The 26,189-nt window shown below is 42.2% G+C and overlaps 1 protein-coding gene across 3 annotated transcripts in view; it reads left to right on the top strand.

Moving 5' to 3' along the window:
- The window catches only part of COL4A3 (collagen type IV alpha 3 chain), a 107,921-nt gene that overhangs the window by 11,710 nt on the left and 70,022 nt on the right, over positions 1 to 26,189 (top strand). For all 3 annotated transcript variants that reach the window (XR_004001929.1, XM_030574732.1, XM_030574731.1), the window contains exons 2-8: positions 13,951 to 14,007; positions 15,668 to 15,757; positions 21,470 to 21,514; positions 21,978 to 22,022; positions 22,252 to 22,314; positions 23,684 to 23,737; positions 24,604 to 24,630. Coding sequence is in view for 2 of the 3 variants with exons in the window: in XM_030574731.1 (XP_030430591.1) it covers positions 13,951 to 14,007; positions 15,668 to 15,757; positions 21,470 to 21,514; positions 21,978 to 22,022; positions 22,252 to 22,314; positions 23,684 to 23,737; positions 24,604 to 24,630 (381 nt within the window). In the remaining variant the exon portion in view is untranslated. The remainder of the gene's footprint in view (positions 1 to 13,950; positions 14,008 to 15,667; positions 15,758 to 21,469; positions 21,515 to 21,977; positions 22,023 to 22,251; positions 22,315 to 23,683; positions 23,738 to 24,603; positions 24,631 to 26,189) is intronic.

Genomic DNA, 26,189 nt, shown 5'->3' with positions numbered 1-26,189 from the left:
CATGCATCATAATATGTAAAACATGTTTAGGAAATTCCAGAATGGGATTCTGCTTTTTAAATCAAGATAGTGTGAACTTTGATGTACATAATGTTAATTAAATGGGATTATGTCTTCAATTAATATACTTGGCAAACTCAACTTTCTGAAGGAGTACGTGTTATTCAAACAAAGATTAAGACAACATGATCTTCATGTTCTTGGGCTAAGTGGAGTAGATGTACGGTTACTATTTAAATTTAATTTACAATAACATGGTCTAATACCATGCTCATTTCATATTATGTTATACAGGCTAGGCCCTGTAGAACCTAGGGAAATGTCTCTTTGCATCTCTGAGACTGAAGACATGCAAACTATGTTAATCATTTTTATCAGGGTTAACTGACACCCACGCCAGAGCTGGACACCAAGCCTAACAGGTGTATAGTGTGCTGTGAATTGCCTTGATGCTACATCTGTGTGTGTGGTATAGCTCAGTATCTCTAGGCCAGACAGCCAGCTCCATGAGCTGGTTCATAGAGAAGAACTGGGTGTATAGAGCCATAGGCTTGCTTCTTCTGTGGCCATTTGGGGAACGGTCCCTGACATCCTCCAGGTACAGCAATGGCAATTCTATCATGTCCTTGTGAGGATTGTGTAAATTGGGAAGAAGGATCATTGTGCCCTCCTCTGACTCCACTGCACACACACATGAACTCCAGGCAAAATCTGAGAGAAAGAGAGAGTGTTGGGTGTTCTCCAACCGCACAGTTAAACATCCCGAGCCTGATTCTGTTCCTGTACTGGTGTATATCAGTAGTAATGGAGTTGCACAAGTATAAACCCAGTTTAAATTTGAGCAGATTCAGATCCTGTATATACAAATACCTGTATAAAAAGATATCACCAGGAGGACCCCCATCAAATGTGATTTCTCCTTGGGAATTGACCTTGGATTTCATTAGAGAGAAAGAAATAGATTTAAACACCATATGTTTGAGGCAGAGTGTTTCTAGCGGTAGACCAACACAATTTGCAGTTCCTATTTCCCTTAGTGTCATCTTATGTAATAAGCGTCACCATAAAGCACAAATATTAATGACTGGGAAGATGGAGTGGGGTTATCAAGAGAAAAATTAGGTATACCTAGCAATATTTTGCTATGGTAATATATAACAAACACATATTTGCTATGGTATTAATACATACACCACTGAAACCTGATATATCTGATCATACGACATTTTATTTGGGGTAAGAAGATTATCAGAAAAACATAACAAAATCTGCATACATGCTAAACAAACACTTTTCAGTTTATACGTAGCATCCCTAAGACTAAGGTTTAGACATTTCCACCACTTTATTCCATATGGTTAGCTGATGACTAAACTTCATTAATTCTCATGACCTAGATTTGTTAACGCTATAATTATACAATATATAGGAAAAATAATTGTACTTATTACCTCTATATTCCAGGATCAATGCTATAAAAATTGCATTGGCCATGGAGGTAGTGCTGAAAAATCTTATGCAAATACAATTTTGTATTGCTATAGAGTTTCATGTGTTTATAGTTCGTTTTTTTTAAAATTTCAGTCAGTACAGTGGAACACAAACCACAGAGTTCATGAAAACATCAGATTAATAAATAATGTCAAATAAGCCCAAATCTATCCATTTAATAGTCACAAGATCCAAGAATGTGGGGCTATGGTAGTGGTATGAACATTGAAAATAACTAATCATGCAAGTGTTAGGAGAAAAAATAACTATAATAGACCATCATTTTGTCTGCTTGCCCCTCACCCCAATCAGGGTATGTTAACTGGCATTGATTACACTGGGAGTTGTTTTATCCTTTGAGAGAAGATTTAGTGATGGTAGTAAAAAGTCAGGGTTTCTGTTTCTATTTTGACAGTCACAGTTCTACCGCTCTTTGCAAAGAAGTGTGGTCTAGTCTAATGGTGTGAGAACTGACATGGGAACTCTGTACTAATCCTGATGCTGACTCCTTGAGCAGCGGGCAAATTACTTAATTGCTTTTTCATGGTTTCCCCAAGTCCTAGTTTCGTACAAGGGATCTCTAATGTACTTCCCATGCAGGGCTAAGAAAGGATTATTTATCATTTTCACTAAAATATCGAGGCTTCCACAAGTGATTATTAATGGTTTGTGGGTCTAGGTGATATCCATGTATCGCACTGGTTAAAGCTGAAGTAATGTAGTGGTTAATCAGGCCCGAAGGACTTTTCTTCACTGCAAGGTTAACTTCTGAGTTATAACTTGAGTTTTGCCTCAAATTCATGTCTTGTCCACACACTAACACTATTGAATATGGTAGAACTTGTATCTCAAGTGGGCTGGTCTAGTGGGGGTAAAGGCTAGAGTTAGCAGAGCTTGTCTGCTGCTAACACAACCACTCTGTAGTAACGCAGCCTATTATTATTATTAATCAAGTTTGTTACTGAAGTGCATGGGGAGAAGAGTTGGACCCTGTAGTGGTAGGCACTGTACGAACAGAGCAATGGACAGTCTCTGCCCCTAAGAGCTTACAATATAAGGGCTAGCTCCAGGCAAGTGCTGCTAGCCATTCAGGTCCCTTCCCGCACTTACCCGTGTGTGCAGAAATGAGAGACAAGTTCTCCTACAATTCACTGGGAAAGAATTTCTAGTTTACTACAATGTAAAGAAGCCTGGGATATGCCCCCAAAAGTCTTACCTCCTCATCTGAGTGAACACAGCATGGATACAGCAGCGAGTGTTATTTTACAGTGTGGCCACTCTCACTTGAGTTAGGCTAACTCGAGTGTTGATAACTCAGGTTAATACTGCAGTTAAGAAATGCCCTCATCATGTTTACCAAAAGAGACTGGCTTGAATGGCACCAACTTAAAGGGTATTTTAAAAATTAATTCCAGGTGTAGATTGGAGCAGGTGTGTATGAAATGTTGTGAAAAGGCATTTAATGAAAGTGATGTACTGTGCAGTTATTATTTACAATAGTTTTACAAGACAAAGGCCCTGATCCTGCAGCATGTGGCATGCAGAAGCAGCAATTCCCTCACATATCGTACATTGCAGGATTGAGACCAAGTTTGTTGTTGAGGTTTGTATATACTCATTGTAGGCCATAACTTGCCTCTTTTTACAATATTTATGTACGAGATAGGAATCTGCTGAAGACTTTGTTGTCTTCTATTTTATTTCATTTTAGAGACTCTACAGTTTACTTCCTTTCTTACAATAGTTGTTAATAGTTAGAATAAAGACAGTTGGCCAGAGGATTGCAAGATTGTTGCCACATAGTGAATTTTACTTTAGAAAATGAAAAGTACACTCCTAAAGGTATTTACTGAGCATCTGATATTAAAAAGAGCTTTTAGTATACTCATTGATTTGACATCAGTAAAAAAGTGTGTAAATCTGACCCTAACTACTCAATCTGCAAAAACTTCTGTCATATTTCTGTACCAGTCATTCATCATTGATGTCAATTTACTTTGCAGATTTCTTTACAAAAGTCACTTTGCACCAAACATAAAAATAATCACCTTCTAAAAAGTTGTGTTAAATCTTCAGTAACTGACTGTGTATAGGATCAGCAAGCATCCATGTGGCAATTTTAAAATATCATACTTTTTCTAAATAATCAGTTAGCTAATTCCAGTACTCACTATTTCTGTGACAAAATCAGATACTGTCAGAAAATCCCTTCCCAACCATTGCTCAAGCATTCATCAGAGTCACTTAATATGCATGTCTTTATTTCAGAGTGTGATTGTTCAGAAGGGGACAATTTAGAGCTGCCAGGACTGTCTCTTGGGCAGCCCAGTGCTTGGCCAGTCTCATGATGATCTCATGAAATTAGCTACTCTCACAAAATTTCCTGCCTTTGGACCAAAGGTAGGTATCAAAGTTCCTACAGCTGGAGCGGAGCTGTGACTGCACAGCCTACTCTCCCCACAGACCTAGAAGATCCAACAACTCTGGTGTACTCCAGGCGGGAGCGTTTTTCCTGCGGGGACCTGGCAGGGTCAGCTGGGAAGATGCAGTGTGAGCTGTCCATGCTTAGTGAACAGGAAGAGGAATTTCAAAAATTCCCAGCCTTTATGTGGGGAGGTGTGCATTCCTGTGTACCTGGCTTCAGGGCAGTGAAGTTCAAACTGGTGACCAGAGCATTGTGGGACACCTCCTGGAGGTGACATAAGCAACACACTGTCTACACTGACACTACGTCACTCTGACTTTGTCGCACATGCTCTTTGCTTCTCACCCAGGTGACTTCATTATGTCAGCGTAGCAGGAGAGTTAAATGCAATGTGTATACACCACTGTTTTTTCAGCGAAAGCTGACTTTCATCGACAAAACTGTGTAGTGTAGACATAGCCTAATTCTCTTTTCAAAATCCGAATGGAAATTTTATATTACTAAGTCTTAAATGCCTGTATCTCTTAAGAAAAAATACTTGCTTCACTTTTTGAGTTTTGCACAATTTAGAAACGTTCTATGTGACATTCTCTCCTTTTATTGTCTCTGAAAAACCAATCCACAACATCTTCCATAATGAAAGGTACATAGCATTTTTTTTAAATTACGAATAAAGGATACAGTAAAAATACCTTTTCTCAAAGAGTAGAATAAAAGAAAATGCACTAAAAGCTTTTAGTGGATAAATAAGGGTAAGAAGTGAAGTGGTCAAAGGAGCATGATAAATGCAGTTTAACCCTATAGTTGTATTATATGAAGTGTATAATGTTAGTAGTATGTATATTATATATAATAGATTATTTTGTTTTCCTTACTGTGGTAGAGGTAAAAATATATAAGGCTAATGTCATTCTGGGGTATATCAACAGGAGTAGTATAATAAAGACATGGGAAGTAAATGTTTCACTCTACTCAGCATTGGTGAGGCGCCTCAGCTGGACTATTGTGTCCAGTTGTGGGCACCGCACTTTAAGAAGAATGTGGACAAACTGGAGATAATTTGGAGGAGAGCAACAAAAATGATTAAAATATTGAGAAAACCTGCCCTATGATGAAAGGTGGGGAAAAAAACTGGGCATGTTTAGTCCTGAAAAACGAAGACAAAAGGGGAGGACCTGAAAAGTCCTGAGATATGTTAAGGGCTACTAAGAAGATAATGATCTGTTGTTCTCCATATCCACTGAAGGTAGTATAAGAAGTAATCAGCTTAATTTGCAACAGGGGAAATTTAGGTTAGAATTAGAAAAAACTTTCTAATGATAAGGTTAGTTAAGTACTGGAATAGGTTACCAAGGAAGGTTATGGAATCCCCCTCATTGAAGGTTTCTGAGAACAGATAGTACAAACACCTGTCAGGGATGGTGTAGGTATGCTTGGTCTGGCAAAGGGGAGTGGACTAGATGACCTCTTCAGGTCCCATCCAGCCCTACATTTTATGATTTTGTGAGTTTTAACATAACAATCTGTAGTTTCTTTTATCTCTGTGTGTGAATCAGAGAGAGAACTATGCTGGGAATACGTCTACATTCCAAATGTGCAATTATCTTATAAATATACAGTGTATCCTCCTAGCTTCACCAAGGTACCTTAGAGGTTGGTCCTACTAGGTGCTGAGCACCCTCCAATTCCATTGGCTTCAGTAGGAATTACAGGTATTGAACAGCAGTCAGGATCACACTCTTACATACTTTGTAAGCCTGTACAATACGTGATTTATTATTAGACTTTCCTAATTTGACGTTACCACCAAGAAGGAGTTCTGTTCTTGACATCAGAATTTGACATATATTAGTTAGCTGCAGGCTGAACATTTTGATAAAAGGAAAATATTAAAGCCACCCAAACGGTATAAAATGAAAAATCCAACTCATGCTCCAAATGTTCCTTATGTGCAAACTTTTGTCACAGCACACTTAATAGCCTGCATTGTGGCCCCTATGTCAGTTCAGAAAGTGCTACAAAGTGTCAGTTTGTTCTCTTATCCAGAGCTCTGCACTGAATTTTGATTACAGTCGCGCCTCGATTTACATGGTATTTTTTTGCATGGTTTCAGTTATGCATGGTCAATTAATTGTGACCCTTTCTTTTTGTACGTGGTATGGATTCACTTTTACATGGTGCAGCACGGTCGCCAAGATGAGCAGATGAGTCTAGAATCAGCTGGGTGCTTCGTACCCCCCCCCACCACCACGCTGCTCTGTGTGATCGGATATTGTCTCGTAAACATCACATTGTCCATTTGCCTTTGCCTGCTATTTATCACCCTTAATAAGTGTTTAGCGTAAGCTCAAAGAGAAAATTGAAAGAAAGTGACTCAAAAAGTGATACATCACATGCGAAGAAGCAGAAAAAAGGGTTGTCTTTAGTACAGAAATGGAAATGTTGTATAAGCTCGCTAAGGGTGAAGGTTCATCATCTGTAGCTAGGGCTTATGGCCTTAATGAGTCGACTGTGCATATAGTGAAGAGAAATGAGGCAAAAATTAGAGCAAGTGTTGCTGCAAATGCACCTAAAGCTGCTAAAATGTCATTCTATACTTATGATATTACCATACATAAGATGGAGAAAGCAATGAACATATGGTTTGGGGACCAAAACACAGAAAAGAGTTCCATTGGATGGGCCAGTGATTAGATAAAAAGCAAAAAAATTGTATGATCACTTAAAACAGGATGCTGTGTCAACTTTGGGGAAGAGCGGTGGAGCAAGGAATATACTTTTATAGCCAGCAAGAGATGGTTTGAGAAGTTCAAAAGGAGGTATGGGCTGCATAATGTTAAATTGATCAGTGAAGGTGCATCTGCAGAACATGAAGCGACAGCAAGGTTTCCACCCGAGCTGGCCGAACTCATTGAGGAGAAAGGTTACAAGCCAGGGCAAGTTATTGACGCAGATGAAACTGGCTTATTTTGGAAACAGATGCCAAAGAGAACCTTTCTTTCAAAAGATGAGAAATCTGCTCCAGGTTACAAGGCTGCGAAAGACTGACTTACCCTTCTCATGTGTGGAAATGCAATGAAGGATTTTATGGTAAAGCCAATGCTCCTTTATCGAGCCCCAAACCCCCGTGCACTCAAGGCCAAAGATAAATATCAGCTACCAGTGTTTTGGAGGTTTAATCGGCATGTGTGGGTCACTTCAGTTCTTTTTATGGACTAGTTTCATAATTGTTTTGTGCATGAAGTAGAATACTACCTGGCATCAAAGAACCTGGCATTTAAGGTCCTACGGATCCTTGATAATGGTCCAGGCCACACTGCAAGCCTTCAGGCTGTGCAGCCCAAATAAAAGGTGGATTTTCTGCCTCCAAACACCACATCACTCCCTCCAGCTCCTTAACCAAGGTATCATCACAACTTTTAAAGTTTATTACTCCACATACCTTTCGCCACATCCTAGACACTATAGACAGTGATCCAGGCTTAACAGTGACACAGTGCTGGAAGGATTACACCATAGTAGAGTGTGTTAAAAATATAAAAGAGTATCTGGATGAAATAAAGCCTTCATCATCAATCAGTGCATGTTAAGAATATAAGAATGGCCATTCTGGGTCAGACCAAAGGTCCATCCAGCCCAGAATCCTGTCTACCGACAGTGACCAATGCCAGGTGCCCCAGAGGGAGTGAACGTAACAGGTGATGATCAAGTGATTTCTCTGCTGCCGTCCAACACCACCCTCTGACAAACAGAGGCTAGGGACGGCATTCCTTACCCATCCTGGCTAATAGCCATTAATGGACTTAACTGGATAAATTCATGGAGGTTATCTTTTAAACCCTGTTATAGTGCTAGCCTTCACAACCTCCTCAGGCAAGGAGCTCCACAGGTTGACTGTGCGCTGTGTGAAGAAGAACTTCCTTTTATTTGTTTTAACCCTTCTGCCAATTCATTTCATTTGGTGGCTTCTAGTTCTTCTATTATGGGAACAAGTAAATAACTTTTCCTTATTCACTTTCTCCACGTCACTCATGATTTTATATACCTCTATCATATCCCCCCATCCCCCCTTTTCCCAGCTGAAAAGTCCTAGCCTCTTTAATCTCTCCTCATATGGGACCCATTCCAAACCCCTAATCATTTTAGTTGCCCTTCTCTGAACCTTTTCTAATGCCAGTATATCTTTTTTGAGATGAGGAGACCACATCTGTGCACAGTATTTAAGATGTGGGTGTACCATGGATTTATATAAGGGCAATAAGATATTCTCCATCTTATTCTCTATCCCCTTTTTAATGATTCCTAACATCCTGTTTGCTTTTTTGTCTGCCGCTGCACACTGTGTGGATGTCTTCAGAGAACTATCCACGGTGACTCCAAGATCTTTTTCCTGATTCGTCGTAGCTAAATTAGCCCCCATCATATTGTATGTATAGTTGGGGTTATTTTTTCCCAATGTGCATTACTTTACATTTATCCACATTACATTTACTTTGCCATTTTGTTGCCCAATCGCTTAGTTTTGTGAGATCTTTTTGAAGTTCGTCACAATCTGCTTTGGTCTTAACTATCTTGAGCAGTTTAGTATCATCTGCAAAGTTTGCCACCTCAGTTTACCCCTTTCTCCAGATCATTTATGAATAAGTTTAATTGGATTGGTCCTAGGACTGACCTTGGGGAACACCACTAGTTACGCCCCTCCATTCTGAAAATTTACCATTTATTCCTACCATTTGTTCCCTGTCTTTTAACCAGTTCTCAATCCATGAAAGGATCTTCCCTCTTATCCCATGACAACTTATTTTACAAAAGAGCCTTTGGTGAGGGACCTTGTCAAGGCTTTCTGGAAATCTAAGTACACTACATCCACTGGATTCCCCCTTGTCCACATGTTTGACTCCTTCAGAGAACTCTAATAGATTAGTAAGACATGATTTCCCTTTACAGAAATCATGTTGACTTTTGCCGAACAGTTTATGTTCTTCTAGGTGTCTGACAATTTTATTCTTTACGATTGTTTCAACTAATTTGCCCGGTACCGACGTTAAACTTACCGGTCTGTAGTTGCCAGGATCGCCTCTAGAGCCCTTTTTAAATATTGGCGTTACATTAGCTATCTTCCAGTCATTGAGTACAGAAACCAATTTAAAGGACAGGTTACAAACCATAGTTCTGCAATTTCATATTAGAGTTCTTTCAGAATGCCTGGTCTTGGTGACTTATTACTGTTAAGTTTATCAATTAATTCCAAAACCTCCTCTAGTGACACCTTAATCTGTAACAATTCCTCAGATTTGTCACCTGCAAAAGCCAGCTCAGGTTTGGCAATCTCCCTAACATCCTCAGCCTTGAAGACTGAAGCAAAGAATTAATTTACTTTCTCCACGATGACTTTATCACCTTTAAGTGCTCCTTTTGTATCTTGATCATCCAGGGGCCCCACTGGTTGCTTAGCAGGGTTCCTGCTTCTGATGTACTTAAACATTTTATTACCTTTTGAGGTTTTGGCTAGCTGTTCTTCAGTAGAAAAACTTGTGTCGAAAGACAGTGAATGATTTTTGTGGCTTCCCCGAAATGTGATGTGAGGTGGAAGAAATTACAGAGCTGTGTTGTCATGTGGGAGGGCAGGGATTTGACAGTCTCCAGGCAATGGAGATAGAGAAGCTACTGGAGTCCCACACTACCAAGCTCAGCAAGGAAGAGCTGGAGGAGCTGATTCAGTCAAGCACCAGTGACAAGGACAGTGAGGAGGCGGCCCCAAAGCTGCAGTTGACAATGGAGAGTTTGGATAAGGCTTTTTGACTGGCCAAGGAACTTGGGAGACCTTTTTTATTTTTTTTTGTGCTGAGGATCCATTCATGGAACGTAGCTTGAAATTCAAGAGAGAGCTTGAGGGTGTGTTGACTCCTTACAGGGAAATTTACAAAGACATGCAGAAGAAAGCCAAACGATTGACCATAATCAAGTTTTTTTTTTGTTTGCTTTTTTTTTTTCTTCACGTCTTCTGCCACCAACTCCACTCCATAGCCATGGGTGGGACTGGCCCTTAGCATCCAGGCCCACCCAGCTCCAGCTATGCTCCAGCCCTAGTGCTTGCCCTGCTCGGCCCGCTTACCCCAGGCTCCAGCCGGCCAGCGGGGTCGAGGGCTTCCCCCACTCTGCCTGCCCAGCATTCCAAACAGGGAATGGGGTTGGGGCATGGGTAAGCCCCCATGCCCCAAGCCCTGCTGCACCTGGCGCTCCTGCCTGGGAGGGGATTGGGGGTGTGCCCTGCCCGCCCGGTATTCCAGCCAGGGAGTGGAGTCCGGGCACGGGTGCTTACCCCACTCTGCTCGCCCAGCATTCCAGCTTGGAAGCGGGCATGCCCTCATGCCCTGGCCCTGCTCCCTGGGTGCGCACCTGGGGCCCGGGGGGAGCCCTGGCCAGAGTGTCCATCGCCCTGCACATGGTCGGCTGGAGAGGGTGAGGGGAGGCGGTACAAATCCTGCCTGTCTCATCTCCCCCACCCCTTCCCACCCACCCGAAGTGGGGCCCCACTCAAGTGTCCCATCCTGTCTATGCCACTGCGCCACACTCCCTGGCCTCCCCAGATTACCCCTCGGAGTTCTGACTTCAACAACATCAGCATTATTATCCTATCAAGTTCACCCTCAACATCAGGAAAGGTCAGTAGCAAGTTTAAATTTCATTATTTTTTTTAAGAAAACCTGTATTGGATATATTAGGGAGGTCATCTTGTGAGCCTGGAACCTAAACCCTTATTTCCCATAGACTCTTTGTATCTTTTTACGCAATTTCTATTTGCGCAGTGTTTCTTCGAGAACATAACCACTGTGTAAATCGAGGCCCGACTGTAGTAATTTTAATGTAATGCCAGTTTGGAATATGACTGAAATGCAGTATGAGAAACACTTTTTGTTTTAATTTTTGTAGTTTAAAGTTAGTAGAATTGGTATGGAATTCAGGAACAGTTCTAATATCATGGGTGGAAATCTTAGACCTTGATATTCTCAAAATCATGAATCCTAATTGATTAAAATTCTAGGCAGTATAAATTATAAGAAAATCTGACTGATGGAATTTAAACATATTTGAAAAAGAAAATAAAAAATCCTAGGAAGAGACAGCATCTGTCAAATGGAGAATAAAGGCACCTGTCTAACCAGCTTGCACTCATCATGATATTGGAATGCCGTGCTTGCTAATATTAATTACCCCCTGGTAGGGTTCCCTCCCCACTCCGAATTCTGGAGTACAGATGTGGGGAGCCACATGAAAGACCCCCTAAGCTTATTTTTACCAGCTTAGGTTAAAACTTCCCCCAGGCACAAATCCTTCCTTGTCCTTGGATGAGTACTGCTGCCACCACCAAGTGAGTTAGACAAAGATTTAAGGAAAAGAACCACTTGGAGTTCTTGTTTTCCCCAATATGCCCCCAACCCCTTCACCCACTTTTCTGGGGAGTCTTGAGAATAATATACCAACCAAATAGGTTAACAAAGTAGGCACAGACCAGCCCTTGGGTTTTTAGGACACTAAAAACCCATCAGGTTATTAAAAGCAGAACTTTATTATAAAGAAGAAAAGTAAAAGAAGCATCTCTATAAAATCAGGATGGAAGGTAATTTTCAGAGTAATAAGATTTATAACACAGAGGATTCCCCTTTAGGCAAAACTTCAAAGTTACAAAAAAAAACAGGAATAAACCTCCCTCTTAGCATAGGGAAAATTTACAAGATACAACAAAAGATAATCTAACACATTTTTTTTCCTATTACTTACAGTTTGTAATCTTAGATGCTTAGTTTAGATATGGCTTTGGGAGATGTATTTTCCCTGCCCTGATTCCTCACTGACCTGGACAGAACAACACAAAGAGAGACAAAACAAAAACCTTCTCCCACAGATCTGAAAGTATCTTCTCCCTTCATTGGTCCTTTTGGTTAGGTGCCAACCAGATTATTTGAGCTTCTGAACCTTTTACAGGTAAATAAGAGATTTTATGCTACCCTTAGCTGTATGTTTATGACATCCCCTGTCTCCAGTGTAAAGCTGTCCATTAAAATATTCTGATATGCTGATTCTCTGTTTGTTCCCTTTTGCTCCACTGTAACCATCTCATAACAATAATAACTCTATAGCTTTCCAAATACTTGCTGTCCAAGTACAAATTTATAAGACAAAAAAAATTAAGCTTAGTCTTCCCTCTGCTTTTCATTATACTTATATAAAAAACTACTGTTGCAGTTATCTAACAGATATTGTTTATTGTCTGTCAAAAGTGAGATGATCTTCATTGTTTTTCTACTAGAAATCACTATTTTGTATAGCTTAAAAATTAGCTATAAAACTGAGTTTAAAATGAAGAGACATAGCAATCTGTAACCAAGACTAAATGTGCTTCCATGGATTGCAATCATAATTTATTACGCACCTGCTAATCTCAACAAGAATTTAAAGTTTTCAAGTTATTCTAAGCCAGTTTGAAGCACAGTCCTTTTTAAAAAAATAAATTTTGGTTTTAATTTCTAGCCGTAATTCATGATTGAAAACTATTTTTTGTAGAGTGTACTGTATTTAGAGCCTAGTTGATTAAAGAAGACCAAAGGCTGAAATTATAGGTGTATTTTGTGTGTTTTATAAGCAGCAGAATGTATACTGTGTATTCATTATATCGGTATTGGACAGTGTCCATCTCTCCAACAGAAGTGATTGGGCATTTTGGATCTGATTCAACACTCGTTGAAGTCAGTGAAAATCTTTCAATTGGCTTCAGCACTTACTGATCAGGTCCTTGGTTATTATGATGTACATAGGTCTGGGGATAGGTAGGTGCAACATGAGGAAGTCAGAAAAAAGTATTTGTAACTAGATTGAGCCAAAAGGGAAAAAAAATACCATTGTAACCTAGAACCATGTTCCATCTTCCCCCATCACACACGCTCTCTCTCTCTCTCTCTCTCTCAAGGCAAGTCTACATTACAAAATTAAGTCGACCTAAGTTACGTAGATGTACAGACACCATGATAGTTAAAATGCTTTTGCATGTCCACACTACGCTCCTTGTTCCAGCAGTGTGTGTCCTCACCAGGAGCGCTTGAACTGATTTAACTGCCAGAGTGGGACATTGTGGGATGGCTTCTGAAAAGCTGCAGCAATCAGTGTAAGCAGCTCAATGTCTACACTGACACTGCATCAACCTAATTACATTGACTTAAGAGCTATGCCTCTTGTGGAGGTGAAGTTAAGTCGGTGTAGTGTGCAAGTTGCATTGGTGGGAGCTGCATTTTAGTGCAGATGCTTACAGAGTTAGGTCAGTGTAAGCTACCTTATGTTGACGCAACTCTGTAGTGTAGACTGGGGCTTACTCTTTCTCTGGTTCATAGGCACTGACTCTGTGGGTGCTCCAGGACTGGAGCACCACAGGGAAAAATGGTGGATGCTGAGCACTCACGGGCAGCCCCTCTATCTGTTCTCCCCACCCTCCAGTGTGTCCCACCTGCCGGCAGGCCTTGCAGATCAATGCCGCCTCCTCCCTCCCTGCACCTCCCACTGGCCGCAAACAGCTGTTTTGTGGTGTGCAGAAGGCTGGGGGAAGAGGGAGGAGCGAGGACACAGCACACTCTGGGGAAGGGGCCCGAACTGGGTGGGAAGAGGCAGGGTGGGGACAGGAAGAGGTGGGTCGGGTGGAGCAAGGGTGGGAAGAGGTGGAATGGGGCCTTGAGGGAGGGGTGAAGTGGGGGCAGGACCTGGGACAGAGCCAGGGGTCGAGCACCCGCAGCACTTTGGAATGTCGGTACTTGTGCTCTGGTTCTATGTTCAGTTTCTAAAGGATCTACCAGGAATGGTCACAGCCCATGCCTGTGAGCCAGAAACTCTTGAATTTCAGTCCCAGCCCTGATACTTACTTATTTTACTTCATTTAAATACCTCATAGATCTAATATTTTCAAGGCAATTGTCCTTCGTGAGACAGCATATTGAAATAATTAATTCCCTTTATTGTAAAGTTCTATCTTTTTTTTTTTTTTCCAGATTTGTGTCTGCAAAGGTAAAAGCCACTGCTACTGTGATGGAATGAAAGGTAATAAGGTAAGAGACTAAATATGTTACCCTGTTCCTACCCTCCCCTCCCAAGATAAATCATTGGTGGAAATGAATGATAGACAGAATGCATTTACTGGGTGATGGTACAAATATATTTCTGATAAAGACAACCCTCAGATGGATTCACTACCTCACATTCATCTCTCAGAATAACTCTGTACACTCTGTTTAACTAGGAAGAATGTAAAAGTTTTAAAAACTAACCCTAACTAAATGGAAGTGGCTACACAGCCGATGTTAAAGCGCTGCTGCAGGGGAGCTTTACCTGTGGCTGTGTAGTCGCAACTCCAGTACTTCAGAGCCCAAGCTCCAGCCCAAGCCACATTGTCTACACAGCTACTTCCAGTGCTGTAACATTAGCCTCATGAGCCTGAGTCTGTTGGGCTGGGCTCTGAGACTCGCTACCAGTCGCTGTGTAAACATATCCAAAGAGACCAAATGTTTCAGATCAAGAATGTATTAAATAGCTTTACCCAGCCAAATTAATCCTCCAAGGCTCCTTTAAAAAAATCACATAACTACTTTTAGCTCCGTATCTGGTTCTGAAATTATCCAGCACTGCAAGCAACCTACACTCATGTAAAGTGGTATTGAAAAGGAACTGACTGGGAGTATTTTTACATGCATGTCTAAGTTTTTTTTGACTTTCTTTTATCTATGGTCTAGCAGTTGTCTTGTGTTGTATGACAGTGAATGGCCCATGTTATCTATAGATGACAATGTCAAATAGTTTTATACTATGTGGCTTAGTTCTTCATTGCCCTGAGGCCGTGTAATGCTGCTCTGGCAGAGTAAAGGGGCCTAAAAGTGGATGGAAATGGCCACCTCTCAAGCTGGTGTAGAACAAGCCTAAAGGCTCTAAACTGCTGCTGGAATAGTACTGGTGCTCCTTGGAGTGCTGTGTTCAGCCAGTGGTCCACCTCACAACTCCAGCATATTCAACAAAGAAATGTTCTGCTCATATAGTTTTAGCCTCCTGTGTTTCCTGGAGTAGTCTGAACTTGGCCTTAGGCTAATCTGAAAGTTTTCGGTCAAAATTTGCATTTAAACTGGCTGTGTCACTTAATCTATGTGACTTGGAACAATAAAAACATCACTTTTTAAAGCAAACTGCTATTTTACTGTACCTAAACAGCTACATTATATTTCACTATCACTTTGTTTCTTTACATGGTTCGCATATGGGGATAGAGTGGAGTAGAATGGTTTGCCGACCCAATAACACGGCAGCAGCTATCAGATCTGCCAGCTGGGACTTTGGAGTTTTTCAGTAGGATCAGAATTCTGGGGCTGGTGGAGGCTAAGCAAATTATAGAGTTGTTTGCAAGAAATGTGTGTCAGCTGCATTGTTAAGACCACATCTTCTGCCAGCTAATCTATGTGCTTTACAATAAGATTAAACACAAAGGTGCCAATTCTGATACCCATACTCGCATTAAATATCTCTTGCAGTCCCATTGACTTCAGTGGGACTACTCATGGGATGAGGAACTATTCAGTGTGAACAAGGGTAAATCATCATCTTGCACCGAGATGGGCAAATAAAAGCTAAGTGATGCCCCAAATAATTAGTATCTCTGAAATAAATGATCAGAAGGAAAACACAGGGATGGTTCTAAGGGCTTGTTTGTTATGCTTTTTGAAGGGTGAAAAAGGATTTCCTGGTGCTCAAGGTGTACCTGGCCAGACAGGTTTCTGTGGCCCTGAGGGACCTCCAGGGCCACAAGGACCCACGGTAGGTTGCTGACCTGCGTGTGTGTATGTGATTTCAGAGTTCACAATTTTGCTCAAAGATGTTGTAAAATGTACTTAGTCAGGATCTACAGAGTTGCTGCTTGGCTAATTACTGAAAGTAATTGATGAGAGCACTGGAATAACATTCTGCTGGTTCAACCCCCAGCGCTCTACATCTGCAAGTGTAGCCAAGCCCTTAGTCTTTAAGGTACCACTGGACTCCTAGTTGTTTTTGTGGATACAGACTAACACAGCTATCCCTCTGATAATTGCTTCATAGACTTATTTACTTAGCCTCACTTGGGGCTGGTCTACACTCAAAAATTAGATTGACCCAGCTACATTGCTCCGAGGTATGAAAAATCCACATGCCACGCGATGTAGTTAGGCCATCCTAAGTCCCCATGTAGACAGCACTAGGTCAATGGAAGAATTCTTCCATCAACTTAGTTACCACCTCTCGGGAAGGTGGATTACCTACTCTGATGGGAGAACCTCTCATCAGCATTAGTAGGGTCTATACTGAAGTGCTACCGCAGCTCAGCTCATAGGCGCCTACTCTGTGGATGCTCCAGCTTTCCCCCCTTCCCAAGCTCCTCCTGACCAATGCAATCAGCTGTTCTGTGATGTGCGGGGGGAGGGGAGAGGGAGGAGCAGTGACAAGGCATGTGTAGCGAGGTCGAGACTCATCAGTGTGGCACCTCCTGCTGGTCATCTCGGGAATTAGCTCTCCACCTGACAGAGAACCTGCTTCTGGCCGGTGTCTCACTTGCCTTAGGCCCTGTGTCCCTCCTGGATCCTTTACCTCGGGGTTCTGCCCTGCAGTACTCCCACCCTCTGGGTCTCCCCTCCCAGGGGAACCCTTTAAGCCCACCTCGCCTCAGTGGCTACCGTCAGTCATCATCTAGCTCCCATTCACTGGGGCAGACTGCAGTGTAATGGCCTCTCATCATTGGCAAGGGGGGTTGGACCAACGGCCTCTGCCTAACCTCAGGCTGCACCTCTGCAATCCCAGTATCTGCTTTGGCCTTTAACAAGGCCTGCATCCTGTAGATTTGCCAGGCTGGAGCTCCCTACCTCCTCTTGCCTTTCCCCAGCACTGCTGTGTCCAGTAGCCTGCTCCCAGGCAGCTAGGCCCTTCTCCCTCCAGACTGAGAGAGAGAAGAGACTCTCTTTTCCTTCTGGCCATACAGCCCTTTTATAGGGCCGAGTCTGGCCCTGATTGGCTGGCTCTCAGCCCCAGCCCTCTCCAGGGGCTGGCTTTTAACCCTTGCTGAGGCTGTAGTAGGGTGACCACCCCTCTATAACATGCTTGGGGGAGGGGTTGGAACTGGGCAGGAAGAAGTGGGGGTGGAGTGGGAGTGGGAAGAGACTGGGCAGTGTGGGGGCTTGGGGGGAGGGGTTCGGACAGGGCCTGGGGAGGAGCAGGGGGGTTGAGCACCCCCATGGCCTGGAGGAAGCTGGCACCTGTGACTCAGCTTTAGCACTTTAAGTATAGACAAGCCCTTTGACTCTTACCCGCTGATTGCACCACTGTATCATTTACATGTCCCCACTGCATACATCATCTCTGAATTTCTTATACTGAGGGTACGTCTACACTGCAAAAAAGAACCTGTGGCAGCAAGTCTCTGAGCCCAGTCAACTCATGGGATTCACTTGGGGGTCTAAAGATAGTAGTGTAGATGTTCCCACTAAGACTGGAGTCCGGGCTCTGAGACTCTGCAATAGGGGAGGGTCTCAGAGCCTGGACTCCAGTCCAAGTGGGAACACCCATACTGCTATTTGTAGACCCATGATGCAAGCCCCAAGACCCCAAGTCAGTTGACTCAGATTTTGAGACACCGCTGCAGGGTTTTGTTTGTTTGTTTTTTTCAGTGTAGACATATATCCAGGGTGTAATAGAGGGATACGGCTCAGCTGAAATTTTCTATCAAAGATGTTTTTTGACAGAAAATTTGATTTTCTATACTGAACAATTTTTTTTTGCAAGAAGTGACTGCTTTCTATAGAATCTGTAGCTTTCTGCTGAAAACTTTTGGGTTTTGAGTTCTTGGCAGAAAACTCAACTATCTGTGGAAAATGTCAATCAAAGGGTATTTTTTTTGCTCAAAATTTTCTATGAGAGGATTGACTGATTGATTTTATTGATCAGGCTCCTTCAGTGTAACTACCATAAGTAACATTCATGCCAAGAGGCTAGCAGAGAGGGATGGAGCAAAACAATTAACAGGAATGTGCCATAATGTCTCTGAAGTAGATCATCTCCTGCTGGGACTTACACCTTCTTCCACCTCCTCATTGTGTAAGTTCAACTTACACAACATTAAGAGGTTTAAAGAGATATAAAGAAGTCCGAGTGTAAGGGAGTTTACAACAGCAAGAGGGCTGTCACAGGTCCAGTCAAGCTCCCGCTGCTGAACACTCACCAGACTGCAGAGAGGGGTACAGCCACAAGATCCTGTGTGTGTTTTAGCTTCTAAATTCTGAACAGAACCCATATACTGTTCCGGTCTTGAGGCCTCTGGACACACTCTTGGGGTACAGATCCTTTGTCTAGCACCCCATCCTGAGAGATGCAACCACACAGCCCACTGCTAAGCCCACTCAGACTCCCTTGTCGTTTAAACACGCCCTTTCCCAGAGATTCAGCCCTGTGGAGTTCTGAACCCACAGTTTACCACTTCAAGGGATACATGGTAGGTGTTACACGTACAGTGCACACAAGCTTTGCACAGGATTCTAATACCATTGCACTTAACTGCATGAGAAATACACAGGTCTATACCAAAACAATAAACCCTACATGAGTTTCCCTGCTTCAGTTTCCTCACCACTCCAGCACATTCTTTGTGCTCTGGTCACAGTGATCAGGGGCATCCAGGATTTTTCTGCTGCAGTGCATGGCTTGTGTAATCCTTCTGCCCCTCTGAGTTGGCAGCAACAAGGGCCAGGTTCAGTATCCAGGGGGTCTGTTTCAATAACACAAGCATAACCGGCTCGAGCCCCCACCCAGTGACCTGGGACACTTACATACCACACCCCCCTGGGCGCCTCTAGGAGGCAATACTTCCCCTCTCACAAGCACGGAGTCTGAGTGTAGCAAAATCCTTTTAATAAAGGAAGGAAACAATGCGGCATCCCATTGGAGAAGCACCACAAACAGGATTATAACGCAAACCATAAGCAAAACCCCACCTCCAACACGTTTGGCAATGTCTTTTCCCCCTTAGGGTCTTAAGCCCAATCACTCCAAAGCCCAACAATCCGAAAGTATCTGGTCAGTGCCACCCCAGAATTCAGAAGTTTATCTGCAGAGTTTCACTCCCCAAGCCTGGGTGGAAATGGGGCGGGGGAGTCCACATAAGGTGTTACGGGGCACCTTATGTGGGCCAGGGCCAACTGCTCCGCCTCTCTGTGGAGTTCTGCTGCAGCCTTCACCACGACCAGCTCCACTACACCAGCTGTGCCACTCTTCCAGCCGTCCCTGCAAACCGCTCCACTCCGCTCACTGTCCCATGGGCTGCTCCAACATGCTGCAAACTGCTCCGCTCTACCAGCCACTTAACGATAGGTCTTCAGGTTCCCCCACTAGTTAACACAGCACTCAGTGATCTCAGCTCAGCTCTGTCAGTGATTTCAGCTCTTAGTAGGGGAGCCCTCATGCTGGTGCACCATTGGCCTAACATGAATTCAGCTCAGCAGTCTCTAGATGGACTCCTAATAGAATCAAAATTAGCTCTACTCTTTTTTACAGTGGAGAGAGGAGGATGTGCAGTTGGTATTCCAGGCCCTCAAAAGGGGCCCATGCCATCAGGTACACACACCAGTCCCCAACCCCTCTCAATTCACTGGGTTTTGGAACCCGTGTCACTTAATTTATATTGAGACATCTCTGTCATAAAGCAGTCTCGTAGTTCCTCATTCACATAATCAGATGGCAACACTTTATTTATCCTGCCCCAATAACAAAGAAATTGGGGATCCCAGAGCTATCAAAATAACCATCCCAGGCTGCCTTGGGCTATGCTGGGCGTGCCCATGCAAATATCTGAGATTTCACACTTCCTGAAATTCTTTCCACACTTCCCATAATTCACCACCAGATGTCAGGGTAGAGTTCATCCTGACTTTGCTTACACTTGTATTCTGAAACATGGAGCCTTCTCTCCCCAGCTAGGCTTCTCTGACTTTGGCTGGTCTGTCTCCTTCCTTCCTCCTGCTCAAAGCTTCTTTTGTGGCCCTGTGAGTTTCTATATATGTCCCACCACCAATACCTGAAACAGACAAGCTGGAGGAGGTAGCACATAGGTCAGAGTGCAGTCATTAAAGTTAAGTACTCTCCATTGTGCTTAGTTTGGTATGTATTTGCTACAGGTCCTGTCAGCCCATGGTGGATACACATAGGCATAGAGGCATTCATTCCATGGTACAATAATTTTCATAACAACTTCACAATATTAACCGGAATACATAAGTTGTATGGGCACATTCCCCGAATACCACAATAGCATTTATTGCATCTGTCACATCTAAATTTTGCCCTCTGTATTTACAGTTGGCATTATTGCAGCCTGTCATTTAACCAGAATGTTTTTATATGTAATATTTTAATTTTATTTTCAACGCAATAGAGCAATGTGTTTGTAAAGACTATCCATAAAAGACAAACACAATAACATTGAGCCATAGATTGTGATGTGGAGTGATTTCTTAACAATTTGCTATCCAAGAACTTTGTCTATCATCATTAGAAATGGATAAAACCAAATTCGTACTGCGACAAATAATAAAAGAAAATGGGGAAAAGGAGAAGGAAGCCTCTGCAATGATCTCTTCTTATTGATTCATAGGAACTGTCAAGCTGCATAGGGATTTGCACTGTGTCCTGGAAGTGTAGAAAGAAACATTTGCAATATTTAATTAGTTCATTACGAATTCATTTTATTCAAATTTGTCTCAGACAAAGAGTTCTGTTATCAGGAAAGCACCTCCTCAAACAACAAATTACTTTGTGTAAATAAATCCTGCTTGTAATTTTTGTTTCGATACTGTTTCAATATTTGATATAAATCCATGCTGTGTTTACAAGAATGTTGCAAAAGTATTTTGTTCAACTGGTTAAAAAAATGTTAAGTGGAACCAATGTACTTTTATCAAAGGGGAAGTGACTCAAAAGTACAAATATTAACTTCAGTAGGAATGTTTGTGAATAAGGATGGTCTTATCCAACATGGACCGCTCTGCTGTTATGCATTCCTTTGCTATCCGTTCGGTGGACTGTTGTAATGCATTCTGTTTACTTATACTTTAAGGCCTCAAAGTAATGTATAAACACACATGCTCCAGTATTCTAGCCTTTTCAGTCTTTCGGTTCCTTTTTGGGTGCAATGGAAGGTGCTGGTTATTGTCTATAAAATCCTAAATGACTTGAAACTTAACTCTGTCAGTGAACACCTCCCCGAATAGCACTGTTGTTTTTATTGGGGTTTTTTTGTACCTGTAATGGGATACATACCTTTTGAATAATTAGAGGGAATGGTAGAGGCTGGGGTTTGTGCCAACTGTTATGAATTTTGTTCATGTTAATTTCTGTAATGCACAGATGTGAACAATATAAATAAACAAAATAAATGAGTTGTATGTTCTGATCTTGGCATTATAAAGATTGCACAAAGATTTAATACATGCTTTTTTTCTGTTTGGTGTTTAGGGTTTTCCAGGGCGGATAGGTTTAGTTGGACCCAAAGGTGAAAGGGTAAATATATATTTAAGCAATCTTCTAATGTATTATGTATCCTGTTTATTATTAAAGTGATTTAATAACTGCCTTTTCTATAAAATCATATAAAAACACCATATCATGTTGCTATATTTTTGAAAGAGGTGGCACTGAACTCCCATTTTTTCCTTTTTTAGAACGATAGCTGCTGTTTTTCAATTTGCTGTGCTGCATATATGAGATTTCATGCATGTGTTTATGAAGTATTGGCCTGTTTTATGTAGGGGTCAGACTAGATCATAATGGTCTCTTCTGGCCTTAAAATCTGTTAATCTCCATGTAACAGTTTGCAGTCATATGAAGTGTGCCCGTGGAATAGTTGGTTAGGTAAAGTGTAGTAGTCAAATGAAAATCCCCCAATAGGAAAAATGCATGCAATAAATTTTTTTTACTCTATTAATTTGTATTATTCTTTCTCTGTTTCTTTTTGTATCATTAGGGAATGCTAGGATTACCTGGTTTTTCAGGTCTCCCAGGTCTTCCAGTAAGTAAAATAAAACTAGATAAACCAAGTCCTCTACTTATACAGCATCTCAGTATTTCCCAACCCAGTGTCAATATCAGCATTGTCTCTGTCAATTAACCTAGAGGTAATAATCTTGGTATCAGCAATTCTTATTCACCATACTGTATCCACGTAAACTATTTCAGTGTAGTAACAGGAAAATATAAATGTTCAGTAACAAAACTGTGTCAATTTTGAATTTGTTTAGGGTGAACCAGGAAACATTGGTCCTCCTGGAGGTCCAGGAATTCCAGGATGCAATGGCCTAAAGGTAGGGATCAAGTAGAATGTGATGACAATGGGGATTGCCAGGAGCTAAGCTTAAAAATTAGTGGGGATACTGCCCAAAAGTATTCTCAAACATTTTCTCAAATGCACGGCAGAGTTCTTTTGTTGCAGCTTGCAACTTCACTGATTGATCGGAGAGAAATTATGTTCACAAGAATAGCATGGAAAGCAAAAGTATTGCAAGTACTAGTGTGGCAATCTTTTCTTTGTCTTCTATATTGTTTTACCTACCCCGAAGATGCAGGATAATGGGAAGTGGAATAATCATAAGCAATTTCACTCAGCAGTTTGAAATTCTGTGTTCTGTGTTGTGCTTTGAGCCTCTATTCTTGGTATGAGTATGAGTCTGGATGCAGCCTGAGGAAAAGTTAGTTTGTAGTTGAAATAAAGTAATTTAAGTTTTCATTTTATTTGACCCCAAAATCGCTTTCATCTAGTCTTACAGTCATAGGCGTAGTTTGGTTGGTGCCGGGGGGCATTGCCCCTCCTCAAATAGATGGGAGGCATGGGGGGGGGGTTATGCGTCGCTCCCCTCCCTCCATTTCTGCGAGCACTGAGTTGCTCTGCCCTGCAGGGCTTGCGTTGATCAGTCTGGGGTAGAGGGAGAAGGTGGATTTGTCATTCCCATGCTGTACTTCCCCTTCTGCCCCCCAGCCCCACCCCACCAGCACTTTTCCCCTGTACTCCCGGCCCTCCATCAGCAGGTGGGCGCCGCCTCCTGTGTCCTAGTGTCTACCTCTTTCCTCTGCAACCATGAGTGCCCACAGGGGTGGGGGGTGTGTGTGTGTGTGTGTGTGTGTGTGTGTGTATGTGTGAGGAGAAGAGGCAGTGGGAAAGGGGGATGGAATGAAGCAGGGGATGAGAAGGGGAGAGGAAGGAGGAGGGGATGGGGAAGAGAAAGGGATATGGGAATGAGCAGGAGGAAGCAGGAACCCGGCATGTGGTGGACCCTGGGCAGCCCCAGCCCCAGCCCCAGTCCCAGCCCCAATACAATCGCAGCAGCACCAGAGCAGAGACATCGCTGCAGCAGCCAGTGCCGGATGGCCGCCAGCAGCAGCTGGGGCTTCCCCTTTATGCCATCCCCCCTCACCACCCAGCACTGGCAGCCTACGTACCACTGTAGGTGGGGGGAGACAGCCAGTGAACCCAGGGGAGTGGCTTCAGTATGCACGTGTGCCGGGGCTCACTTTGCCCACCCAAATATAACAGTCAAATTGCACCTATGCTTACAGTAAAGGAAACTGAATATTCTGTAATACTCTAGGAGCACAGGAAAGGACTAGTTAATCATTGATAAATAAAGAAAATGCATCAGTGGCTTTTGTACAAGTTACAATGTTTATTACTGTCAGGGTGAACAAGGATTTCCAGGGCCTCCAGGGCCAGGAGGTGCTCCAGGCAAACCGGTAAGTGGTAACATTAAACATAATGTGCATTTCTACCATATAAAGCCCTTAATTCCTTAAAGCTTAAAACAGTTGTTAATTAATTAAGCCCCACAATACACCTGTGAGGTGGAATAATGTTAGTATCCCCACTGGCTGGAAAACAGTGAAAAGGTTAAGAGAACATTTTCAAAAGTGACCTGATTTTGGGGGCCCAATTTGAAACACACTGGCTCTGAGCTTCACAGGTGATGGACACCTGCAGTTCTTGCTGGCTTTGATTGAAGTTGTGGATGCTCAGTACTTTCTACATATCAGGCTTTGGGTGTCTCAAGCTGGGCATCCAAAAACAGGAGGCACCCAACATTAGAAAATACTCTTTAAAAGTGTACACCTAAGTGATTTACCTAAGGTAAGTCAATGACAGAAGCAGAACCCAGGATTCTTGCTTTAACCACTAGAGCTTGGTTTGCTCTACAGAAATTATATCAAAGGTAAACTATAAACAAGAAATAAAAATGGAGCACTGTTGTTGGCACAAAATCCCTCTAAAGATGTATATATTTTTCTATTTTTAAAAGTCCTCCTACACCCCAAAAAGAGTCAGCTGCACAAATCAAATTTACAATAATTTTGAAATCTCAGCTGGTAGGCTGGGCCACTTTCCAGCAAGTAGTCCACTCTTCTGAGATTGAAGTCTGGTGCACAAGGCGTGAAATTCATCCTTGTGCATCAGAACCAACCAAGGTTACTCACCCATGCATTCATGAAAATAAGTCATTTTTCTTAAGTTTGCCTCTACTAAACATCTTGACTGCCCTTATCACCTATGTTACCAGTTGCCATTTTTAACAATATGTTTTTTTCATTATTTTTACTGTCCCTAGGGTATTGGTGGCCTCAAAGGAGATAAGGTAAGTTATTCACAGTATGTTGTATTGAATATTCTTTGAAGAGCAAAACTTTGAATTTGTACAGCTGTTGGTAAAAGATCTATAATAGCTATCTTCCTCCACTGAAGCTAGAGAGTTTATTTCCTCAGAAGAAGAGCAATGCAGTTTACACCAGAACTTAGTATATGATTGCCACGTTCATCCTTGGTTACAATTCAATATTTCTTTTTTTCTGTGGTTACTCTTACTGAGTGTTGTAAGAGTATTCTTTACAAACACACCAAGGACCAGGTCCCTCTCCCAAAGAGCTTGTAAGTGCCATGCAGACACTGGATAAGAGTTCAGATCAAAGGAGTTCAGAAATGATCAGGAAGGTCATTTTCTGAAAGCTTCAGAAGAGTGTGTTTGAAGAGGAAGATCATTCTAACTACAGGGGCAGGAAGAAATGAGGCATGAAGATGAGTTACTGTGAAAAGTCAAGTTCTGAGTCTAGTTAATATGGGCTCTATTTCATTTAGACATAGCTGTATGTTGCCCACCCCAGGGGTTGCTACAGGAAGAAATCTTCCTTGAGGCAGAATTCTTCCCAGAATAGCCAAGCACGTAGCCTGCAGAATGCCCGTTCTGCTACATGGCTTTATGAAAATGCAGTACTCTCTTCTGTGCACAGGGACCAAGGCCATGACTCTTTTTTTCCTGCTGCACCTCCTTGAAGGTGTCTTTCAGCCCCGCTTACCTGGAGATAGCAATCTGCACACTCCATGGAGTTCAGGCAAATATGCCTGACTGCTGCACAGATTATCAAAGGGAGCTCCTTGAGCCCTCCACCTTTCATGTACCCTAGTGAAGTGGTTGAACACAACATGAATCTGAATATTTTGGTTCTGATTCTTCACTACATTATACTCATTTCACATCAGTGTAAATCTGATTTCAGTGCAGTTGCACCAGATGAAAACCAGAGTAACACAGCAGTGAATCAGACCTTTTTCCTTTAAGAAGTTCTCACAATTTTTAAAAAATGCAGCAGTGTTGTACAAAGACTTTGCAGATGACCATGATAATGTGGTCTGAATTGCTTTCATCCTGTTAGCAGCACTCTTACCCTGGTGGGAACAAAGACACAAATAAATAAACAATAAAGCAAAGATGACTTTGATGTAAGTGATATAAAGAAATAAAACAAGATATTTTGGCCCCTGCTTGAATGTTTTACTCTAGGAACTGTTCTTATGTAGAGAACTTGACACCATCAGTTACATGATGCAATTCCTTTTAGGCCAGATTCTGATCTTAGTTACCCCAGTGTAAGTCCACAGTAACTCTAGTGAAGTGAGGTGTAACTCAGATCAGGTCAGAAAGAGGCTCTCTGTATTCTGTTGGAGATCATGCAAAATGCCAATAGTAGAACTCTTGTAATAGAATCCAATAAACATATCATTAAAAGAAAACTTTAGATAAAACCAGGTATGTGTGTGAAGGAAGTATGTGTAGGTCTAAAAAGAAGGAGGTTCATAAGGACCAAGAAGTACAGATCATATGTACATATCATGTAGTATGTATTGAACAATGATTTTTTG

This window comes from Gopherus evgoodei, chromosome 9, assembly GCF_007399415.2.
Source record: "Gopherus evgoodei ecotype Sinaloan lineage chromosome 9, rGopEvg1_v1.p, whole genome shotgun sequence".
NCBI lineage: Eukaryota > Metazoa > Chordata > Testudines > Testudinidae > Gopherus > Gopherus evgoodei.
Note: the sequence above shows the minus strand (reverse complement) of the source record. Positions and strands in the feature narration are given on the sequence as shown.